The sequence below is a fragment of the Megalobrama amblycephala genome, linkage group LG18, assembly GCF_018812025.1.
Source record: "Megalobrama amblycephala isolate DHTTF-2021 linkage group LG18, ASM1881202v1, whole genome shotgun sequence".
In the NCBI taxonomy this organism is placed as follows: domain Eukaryota; kingdom Metazoa; phylum Chordata; class Actinopteri; order Cypriniformes; family Xenocyprididae; genus Megalobrama; species Megalobrama amblycephala.
In genome coordinates, this window is record NC_063061.1 from 2,214,047 (window position 1) to 2,225,110 (window position 11,064).

At 35.4% G+C, this 11,064-nt stretch overlaps 1 protein-coding gene across 4 annotated transcripts in view; it reads right to left on the bottom strand.

Moving 5' to 3' along the window:
• LOC125252366 (solute carrier family 22 member 4-like) overlaps positions 1-1,762 on the bottom strand; it is a 28,566-nt gene extending 26,804 nt beyond the window's left edge. The window contains exons 1-3 of one of the 4 annotated variants that reach the window (XM_048165590.1): positions 1,685-1,744; positions 1,405-1,471; positions 397-793 (exon numbers count right to left, since the gene is read on the bottom strand). In XM_048165590.1, the coding sequence (XP_048021547.1) occupies positions 397-786 (390 nt within the window). In that variant the 5' untranslated portion in view covers positions 787-793; positions 1,405-1,471; positions 1,685-1,744. The other 3 variants (XR_007181214.1, XM_048165588.1, XM_048165589.1) reach the window with 3 other exon arrangements.
• Positions 1,763-11,064: the final 9,302 nt, after the last annotated feature.

Below are 11,064 nucleotides of genomic sequence, written 5' to 3' on the forward strand. Positions count from 1 at the left end.
AGATCACCCATATTCTTTTTTTTTTTTTTTTACTTTTTTTTCACTGTAAAACAGAACATGCTCCAGGAGAGCCAGCTGACAACTTAGAGACAGCTTAAATTAAGGATAATTCATTATTTTTTTTAGAGTGTATTTATATCAAGTTGAAAAAGGACTTTTGTTACAAAACAAAAAACTTATTAAGTACTTTTACCTAGCTGGAGAAATCAGGTTATATGCACTGACAGTTAGCCTATGCATGCTTCAGTAAAACCTTGTTTTATTTTCTTCAGGTTGGTTGAATTCAGTTATAAAATGAGTAAATGAAGTGCATTTTCTAAGTTGAACCGACTAAACTTTTTTTTCAGTGTAATATAAACACATTAAGCTGAAGTAAGGAGAAAGCATCAAACGAACCTCTGTAACAATCGTGGAGATGTACGTTTCTTTATCATACTCCCAGCCGTCCACGCAGGCTTCTCGAGGAATGGACGAGACATTCACATCCACCCACGGGAGCAAACCTCTGTCCGAATAGTTCTTCACGATGTCCACTCGGTGTCTTGAGCATTTAGTGAGTCGAGAATCCTCATCCAGAGGAATAGACACGTTTCTCCATTCATCAGTGATGTTCAGAGCCGCAGGAATGAGGCAGTGATGAGCGGGTGTATCGCCCATAAACACCATGGATAACCCAGTGAAGCCATTGGGAATAATGCTCAAACACAAAAGAGTGAACACCGTCCTTTGGAAAGGTCCCCAGTCTCCCAGGAACGCGGTGCTGCCATCGTAGTCTAGAGAGTTCATGATAAATCTTCAGAGGAAAGTGTGAGAAAAAAATCTTAGGATTCAGGAAGGATCTTATGCACTATATAGGCTATATCCCCCCCCCCCCCCCCCCCCGACCTCGAATTTTTCTCATGTTGCCCTTCAGGGCTGTAAGTAGCCTCCTCCCATCTGTGTCTAAAAAATCCGGTGGTACGAGATATTTCCAGATTTATCAGATTTTAGGTTTCAGTGGTTCACGTGAATATTCATGAGTTTCCCGTGGGCGTGTGAGTGGAACGGAGTTCATGCTTCTTTCTCAGCAGGTTTAATGGATTAGCCTATAAAAAATGAAAATAAAAAGGTAAATATAGTTTTAGCGAAAATGTATGCAATTGTTTATCGTTTTGCAACAGGTCATAATGTTTTGTGCAGTCTGACTGAATGCATTCACTTCGTGGAAACTTCAACTTGATTTAATTTTGTTGTGCTCTTCTTTTGTACATTCTTATGCTTTAAAATTGTTTTTTATTAGTTGTTATCATTTGTTGAACATGCCACTGCCTATAACAACTGAAATAAACCTGTAGAAATGTATCTGTGGACATAATATATTTATGTAACTTATACTGGTGTGATGATATGATATGTTTAACTTACCATATTCATGAGCCAGACTATTCTCCATGTTCTCTGGTTGTAATTCATACAGCGATGAAAAATGTTGCTGAAATTTCATTGGTTTTTTTGTTTTTGTTTTTGTTTTGTTTTTTTCAAGTTTCCAAAACATATATACATTTACAAATTAAAATAAGGTTGCACTTTCACTGTGAAACCAACATGCTACACTGATTTCCAGTAGAAGAGCAGATAGAGAATATTCTTAAATACATTGATTGTTTTATTTATTTGAGCAAAATGGTCTTTTGTGGTGTCTTACCTATCATCCACACATGTAAAGTTGGTTGATAACATAACTGCAATAAAGTAATAGCCTATAGTTAACAATTACTTGTTTACATACACTCTTAGAGAAGATTGAACCTTTGGAGTTCAATAAAGAAAAGCAAATATGAACTTCTAACTATCAAAAAGGTTCAAAGTTAAACGTACAGCTCTATAATGATCCACTGGTTATTTAGAAGTTCTTTTTAGAACCTTTATTGTTGTAACAGCTTTCATATAGATTTTTCGGTAACACTTTATTTTACAGTGTCATTGTTACATATGTTACATGCAGTTACTATAGTAATAACTATAAATTATGCATAATTACATGCAACTAACCCTAAACCAAACCAAACCCTAATCCCAACCCTATGGTAAGTACATGTAGTTACTTAATATTACTCAGTACTTAAATGTATATTTACAGTGTTACAGTGCAACACCTTAAAATAAAGTGTAACTGATTTTTCTATTGTTTTCCTAAGGATTTTTTATTTTTTTTTGCCATGGCAACACATCAAACTTTAATATTCTTTTCAGGTGTTTCTGAGGCTCTTAGCATGTTTTAATTGCATGAATTTCGACTCACACCCATCAGAGATGTCAGCCAGTAGACATGGACAAAGCCTAGAAGCGATCGGGGAGGAGGGGCTTTTGACAAACACCAATCTCAGTACACATGCTGAACACATCAAGCCAGACAACTTTATAATTTATGGTCATTAGTAAAATTAAAGTAATATATGTAAATATATTATATATAATGTGCAAAAAACTTTAACAAAATTTTCATTTTTCATCAAAAAATTTTATTTTGCAGGTATTCCCTGAATTATTACAATAAAACACCTTCACTGCAAAACATAATCTTAAAAAAAACAACAGTCAAATGACTTTCAGCAACGGCTGCCAAACAAAGTCTGTAAAATAAATGTAAAATATCCTCATTTAAATAAAGTGCAAAACAGAAAAAAAAACACTGTCGTTTTACAGGTATATCATGAATTGTTACTAACAAAACACATTCACTGTAAAATGTGAATCTCTTGCATTTAACCAAAAGAAGAGTGAATTAATGTAACTATGTGTCACTGCCTCTGAAATAAAGCAACATGCAGCATAACATCAGTGTTTTCTGGCTCATCCTGGACTGAAGCACAGGATCTAATCTTCAGCACAATGGTGACCCTCAAAACCCTTTAAATCCCAACAGAACATGAAACACTAACAGATCTCTCGAGATCTCAGCATCGAGATCAATTTTATTAAATCATTATGCAGAAAATGTTTTGTCAAGGTCATGCAGACTCACACAGAAATCAGCGTATGAATCTCAACAATGGTGACAATAATTAAAAAAAAAAAAAAAATCTGAGATTCGCCCCAAAGAATGTCCTTTTATTGGAATGCTATGCAGGTGATAATTGTTCTAATGATTAACATTACAACACAAGACAAAAAAAATAATATATGTATCACCTTATTTTCAAACACTTGTCAGTACATTTTTTAATGTATTTTCCAATTTATCTTTCTAGGCTATATCTTGCGGCAATGCATTTCAGTGAGAATGCTGATCGTGAACAGGCAATTAACTTGGAGGGCAAAGCTGTATATAGGATAATGTATCCAAAATCTAAGATGGGGAAGATGGGGAGAAGTCAGTGAAGACAGAGCCTACCTTTGGTTTGTTCATAAATGTTTGAAAATTCTGAAGACCAATTTTTGTCAGATGTTAAAGTCCGCGTGAACCGGAAGTTGCAAACGACTTTTCTCCAGTGTTGTGACGTATTTCCAAGTGAAACTGAATATTGAATAGAGGGCAGAGTTTTACTTCAGCGCTCCTCCTCTCCATCTCTCGCTCATAGCAGACTAACGGTTGCAGAGGAGTGGTTTACGTGTTTTCAACCCAAGCCGTCAAACTGACGTCATCAGAGAAGGAACGCCGTTCCAGACCGGAAGTAACTTTTCAGATTTTGATTAAAGATTACCGCGACAAACAATTTTTTTCCGTGTTTTAACTTGCACGGATTAATTGTTTACCACAAGACTAGTAATATGCACTAACAAAGTAAATAGGGTCGATTTTGATTTCATGTGTACTTTAATGTAGATATAAATATTTTAAATAGTATATAATTTGAAATATAACAGTACTTTAAAAATAGTAAAAGTGTCACAAGTGTTTAGAAATAGTGCAACAAACAAATTGTTAATAACTTTTTTATGGCAGGATGCGTCAATGACCTGATGAGACTGATGTTCGTGGAGGTGTTTGAAGACTCTGCCAACTCTGTTGAGGAAGATACGAAAAGTTCCCATTCCAGTTGCCATATCAGCACAGTTTGACAGGCCAGCAAAGGAGGATCTCATTGCCAGACATGTGTCTAGGTTCAATCCAGTGGTGGCCGGATTTAAAGTTATCTTATTACAATGTGCACCTTGGTAAATAAATAAGCACATTTTACAAAGTTTATTGGTTTGATATCTCTATAACTGAGTCATTCTACGAAACGGGTGCCATTTCCACTTTGCACTTTTCAAATTTTTCATTAAGAGCAAACTTTTTTTTAAACAAACATGCAACTTGAAAGATATGTTAATCCTCCAAAAAACACATTTTCCCACCTCAGGCACAAAATCTTTATTAATATCATCCTTTTTATTTAGGCAAGACAGCCATTCTTGTACCACCCCGTCACGGACAATATGTATGCCATTGGAGTAGTAAAAGAAGAAATTGATTTTTAAAATCTAATGTTTTCCTAATAGTAAAATGTCCCTTTTTTGGAAACCATCAATATAAAGTCTGTAATTTATTTATTTATTTTTTATTCTTAGATTTTTAATCTTGAAATATGAATTTGACCTTTCAATGGCCTCATTGTTTGTATTGAAATAATTAATTCACTGAAAAAATACAAATATAGTTACATTTATCTGATTAGTCCACACAACAAGAACATAATTCAACATTAATTTTTGTACTATTTCATTTTCTTTCCATAAACTTTTAACAAAATGACCCTGTGACGGGGTGGTAAATGTGACGGGGTGGTAAATGATGTGACGGGGTGGTATGGACAAAGTGTATCTCTATATGATCTGCTGATTTTAAACTTTAAAAACTGGGGGAGGGGAGACATTCAAATTGAGTAAAAAGTGTGAGAGTGATACAGTGAGTGAGTGAATGAGTGAATTAATGAACCAAACAGTGTTGCCAAGTCTGCGTTTTTCCTGCAAAATTGGGCTAGGCTACTTTTACACTGTTGCCGCGGGTTGTTTTTCATGTCCACGGGTTGAAGTGAGCCCAAAAAACATGCTATTTAGCCCTTGGAATGCACATTTTACCACGGGAACCTTGCCAAAAAGAAAAAGTTTTATCCCCAAGAACGTGATTTTTATCGAGGGACATTTTGGGATAAAACGGGGTGGTAAATTTCATCACAAAATGTCCGCAAATCTCCCATGTGGTCAAGTTTCTCACCTAGCATACATGCATTCAATCTGAAATTTAATTTTCTTTGTATTAATAATGTGAAAAAATGAATAAAAAACAGTTTTCCCTATCTATTTTGCGTGACGGGGTGGTAAGTTTGACGGACCCTGGTTAACGTGAAAAAACAACAAATAAACAATGTAAAAAAAATGTACATAGTTGCCTTCTTTTGTTCTTGGTGGCTATAAGGCTCAAATGATGTCACTTAGGCTTTGTGATGTCATTTAAAGGAACAGAGCATTATTTATATATAAAACAAGTTAGTGTGACGGGGTGGTAAGTCAAACTGAGGGACATGCACAAATCATAAAATATTTACAAAAAAAATAAGGTTTATTGTGAATAAGTATATATTGTGTAAACAGGGACACATATAATCCTGAAAATAGTATATGTTTGAAAAAAATATATGACTTATTTGGTGATATTTTAGATGCAAATGTCATGTTGGTTAACACGGACATGTGAAATTGGCTATATAATAATGAAAATTAATTAAAAATAGTATGCTAATCTTCAAAAAAAGCATTTGATCATATATCATGTTAAAAAGAACACTTGAATTAATGACCTTAAGCTTTGGAAACACACTTTGGGACATTTTTTGTGCATCTGATCAAACGTTGCGGACCCAAATGGCACCCGTTTCGTAGAATGACTCAATTATCTAATAATAATATCTGAAATCTTATTTCATAATTATTCATCCTCTGTTCTCCTCCTAAGTGGGCCATAGTCAGCTCTGTAAATGTTCTTTATGTTCTGAAGTGTATAGACATTCAGCCTCCAGTGCTGGATGTTCTGTCATGCACCGTGGAGAGGTTGGCACCTGAGTCAACCGTCTCCTTACCTTTTAAAAAAATATCACAAATTATGTCAGCCATGTAATTTACAGTCACACTTCAGCATTTTAACCTTTGCATGACATTCTCTTTCCTGAAAGCTACTTTGCAAAAATTAGTTTGAAAAAATGTTACACCTATGTGGGTTTACCTGCATGTTAGTGGAACTAACCTGCTGACATTGTCAATAATTCAACTTTAAAAAAAAAAAAAAAAAAAAGTAAATCTTGTGTTATTTGCAACGTTCCATTATATAATGAGGTAGAGACAATAATTAGATCATATTACAGCAATACACTGGTTGCATAATAACTACAATGTTAAATAGTGATCCCCAAAGTTTATATATGTGGTGATGGAATAACATGTAACATCTTTTATAAAGACAAGTTCATGAAAAGAAGTACATTTAGTAAGCTGATTGTATGCTATCATATTAAGTCTTACACAAACTACAACTTTACACTTTAATGCATTTCGTGACTGAAGTATAACCGGTTCTATTTCTTGGCAGCAAACGTTTTCCGCCTCACTTGGCATTGAACTGCACTTCCCACATGTACACTTTTTAAAATGGTCAAAGAATTAAAATTACGATGACATAATAAAAGTAGAAATTAGTAAGTTGCACAAGCCGCTAAGCAAATATATACGGTTACTGTACTGTACATCCTGCTGTAGTCGTTGTTGCTGCTTCTCCTCTTCAATTTCAGCCTCTGGATCTGATTCTGGATCATGTATGGCTGAATCTGACTGATAACCATAGTTTATTCAGGACAACGTTTTACAAAGGATGTCACAGCTTTCAGACGCTCTCGACGCAATAGAGGGTATGCACGTGACGTCACCGTCGACCGTTACGACTGCGGTCACGCCCACTGAGTGGCAAAAGACTGAGCGGCAGCATTGGTTTTCAGCGTGAATGTCGCGAAAAACACACAAAACACTCCCAAAACAGGAAAGAGCTTTGTGATTGACTGTAGCTACAAATAGCTTTAAAATAACCTGAGGTATATATTTAAAGACTGCAGAAAGCTACAGAAAAAGAAGCAAATTAATCGCTGTAATTCACAGAAACAGCAGGACTCCAGCAGAGAAACATGGATTTGCAGAATCATTTTGTGTCAAATTGTTGGATTTTGAGGTAAAATCATACCGTATATATTGTATTGTTATATATTATGTTGACAACTCATCAATTAAATATTTACCATCTTATATTCTGCATAATTTGGTGTTTTTAAATAAACACTGACAAAAACTATACTATAAAACTATATGTTTTAGGGCTGGACAATATGGCGATATATATAACATTGATATAAGTGATTACGCGGATTTAAACCTACCAATACTGTAGTTATATAAAATATTCACAGGCAGATTTGCTTTATGAATTTCCCCAGCGTAGAAATCAGGCACAAATAAATGTCAAGAAAACACGACTCCTGGCTGCATGTCAATATGCATGGATTAGGTTTCTTTGACATGTTATAAGGAACACTTTTGAGTCCAACCTTTAGTGTAATCGTTTGTTTTACTCGCGTTTTTGCAGTTTCCCCTATTAAATCCAGTGATGCAGCAGGTTCTTTTGCCACTCAGTCCAGCTGAGGGAGCGCGTTCCGATGGGAAAGTGACGTCGATGCATACCCTCTATACCTACGCGCGCTTGTTACTCCGCCCACACGATACGCCTCCAGCCGCTCGGCTTTATTCGGAAAGACTCGGTACAGCGTATGTATCTTTTATAAATATGATAAAACTAAAGACTTTTCACTACTACTCTATAGGTACTCAGGATTGACATGAGATTGACAGAAACTGTGTGTGATACCCCCCCCCCCCCCTTTAAAATAATAAATCAGCTCCATAGTGAATTCTAAGTGATCAAGAGCTTACTTTTTACACTCGTGCAACATAAGCAATGACGCACATCCGAGTCCACGAGAAGGAGGGAAGTTAGCAAGTGAATGGCATAAAAAAATAGGAGTGGAACGCAGCCAAGTTTTGTTCTCCTCACTCTCCTTGCTGTTTCTAGTCTTCAGAGTTAAGTTAATAAATACCCCTGAACTGCTCATTTGCATCTGAGTCCTATTTCTTGCAGGACCATGACAATTTTCAGGCTCAGGAGGATCCAGATCAAATTTTAGACTGCATCTAAAAACAAAACACCCGACTACCCTGCTTACACAAGTAAGACAATCCAATAGAGATGAGTGACACACCCAGTCCTCCAGACTGCAGCCTCAGTTCAACCTATACTCAGATCTGTAGCAGGGACAAATGTGCAAATCAGCCAACAACATTCTATTACATTACCTTTTACTTGCTGCAAAGATGTTGGAAGCAAAAAGATGCCATTATTGCCACACTTGCTCTTGTCACCCCCAGCTTGCCAACACTCACTCCTGATGAGTGGGAGATTGTGAACAATGCCTGCAAGATGCTAAAGCCTTTCAAAGAAGTTCCAGCTGAAATCGGTGCAAAGAGGTTTGTGTACTTTAATAACATTTCAGCTTTACATTCTTTTTTTAAAAAAAAAAAAAGATTTTTGAGTCATTGTAATCTTTGTCTGTCGAAGAAAATGTTTTTCTACAATTTGACTATATGCATTTCATGTATGGTTTTCCTTGCTTCTAAACAACACAGGCATGTGACAGAATCCAAAGATATTCTAATTGCAAGGGAGCTGCAAAAAGTCAACCAGAATCAGCTAGAAAACTTGACTGTTTCATGACTCGGTTTCGGCAAGGGTGAATTCATTGGCTGCTGACATGCAACATTACCACAGAATTTAATTCTTTAGCCTGTTGGCAGAGGCAACCCTGCTTGACCCAAGATTTAAACAGAAGGACTTTCATGATCCAGCAGCAGCATCAGATGAGGCGTGCAAGAGTATTACTGCAGCTTCAGCACTCAGGACCTGCAGCCAAGTGAATGAACCTCATGCTGAGAGTCCTATGCTTCCTACCCTCTCTTCTGAGCAACATTCAGTCTGGGGATTTGATGAGAGGGTGGTTAATTCACTTACTGTCAGGAATAAGCAATGGCATCAATGAGGAGTTACTTGTCAGAGCCCCTGATTCCAAAGAGTGAGGATCCACTCACATGGTGGAAAGCACGGCAAGTGGTTTATAAAGGTTTAATGGACATTACGAAGAGGAGACTTTGTATAGTTGCAACCTCTGTACCTGCAGAGAGAACATTTTCAAAAACTGGGCAAATCATTTCAGAGAGGAGGAACAGGCTGAAACTGAACAAAATCAGGCAGCTTGTTTTCCTGAAGGCAAACCTTCCCTAAAATCAAGACAAATGTCATTGCCCAGCATGAGCAATTGTTTAATAATGTTTTTGCCCATTTTCCCCCATTTTGTTTATGCTGATAATGACTGACATTTGTAAATACCATTGTCTCTTGGTTTTGACATTTCATTTAAATGATTTTAAATTTTTGATTTGTTGTATTTAAAACATTAAAATTGAGTTTTAAAGATAATTTATTTAAATAAAAATGTATGCAAATATCTTACAAACTACAGAAAATCCTTTCCATTCAATTATTTATTTATATATTACTAATATTATTATTATTATTATTATTATTTTTATTATTATTTTTTACAAAACATTAAAAGTAAAGGACTGACTTAAATCCTAGGATCTTCAAAATTCAAAAGCAACACAGAAACAAACCTCTGTAGGTTTTTGTAAATATTTTATACTGTAACATAAACCCAGTGCAAGTTCTCTGTAATGCATAAATTATTACAGCACACGATTTATCTTGACAAATTATAATCTGCATGCACAATAAACTATAGTAACATTTATTTACATCTCTCGACAGAAAGGTTTTATCAGGATATTAATAAAATGTTATTTAATAACAGTAGTCATAATAGGCATATTTCCAGTACTTGCCTCAGGCTAGCATAGTAGACTCTTCTGTAATCCTTGGCAAACTTCGCTCAGAAAAGCTGTCAATCTCAGCCGTCACATCCCCATTTTTTTTGCATAAAAATAACTAAAACCAAACTTATTTAAAAAAGGCAGCGGCTATTTGCTCTAAGTGACAGTAGCAATATATTCTATTTACACTAAGTAAAAAATTGCAATATATTCTATTTACACCATGTAAGAGTAGCAGTTCTTTGCAATAAGAGTAAATAGTAATTATTTGTTACCTATACCTTATATTGGTTGATAATATTTGCACCTTAGTATTTTTGTACATTAACACGATGCAATAATATCAGAGTGTATATGATTATATTTATTAGGAATTAGGAAGAAAGCATTTGTGATTAAGTTAAAATTTGGTAAATTTGGATAAGGGGACAAACCATGGGGAAATTTGAGCTGTGGTGCATTGTTAAGATATATCTGGCAAAAGGGGAGATTGAAACTTTGTTTATCAGTTTGTCGTGTGAGGAAGATCCACTCAGATCTGCTCTGATGGAGAGATCCGTTTAGATCCACTCTGACGGACAACAACAACAACACACAACAACAACAACAAAAACTCCCTAAGACTTCCTTGCTCATCCATCCAGATAGCAAAATTCTCTGTTTTTACTGTTATTTCTATTCCTTATGTTCTATTTTTATTCTTCTTCTTTATGTAAAGCACTTTGAATTACCATTGTGTATGAAATGTGCTATACAAATAAAATTGCCTTGCCTTGCCTTGCCTATTAAAATTATTAAATGGATGCTGCCTTATTGGGAGAATAAAAACCCTCCCTACTCCTTCCCCTAACCCTACCCAATAAACACAGCAATTAAGTAAGAAATATATTCTTATTAAAGCAACTTAAGTTATTCAATCAAGAGCAGTGAGTAATTTTCTGTTTTTTCTTTTGTTGTTTGATTGACATTAACAGCATATACAGCAGTAGGCTGCTTTCACTTTAATACACAGATCTAATATAGAGATGCGATTTCTTTACTTGCTGTTTATGTTCACAGACATCTGAAGCCTCTACTATCGGTATGATTCATTACCCTGTGGACGACAAGAGATCATCCATC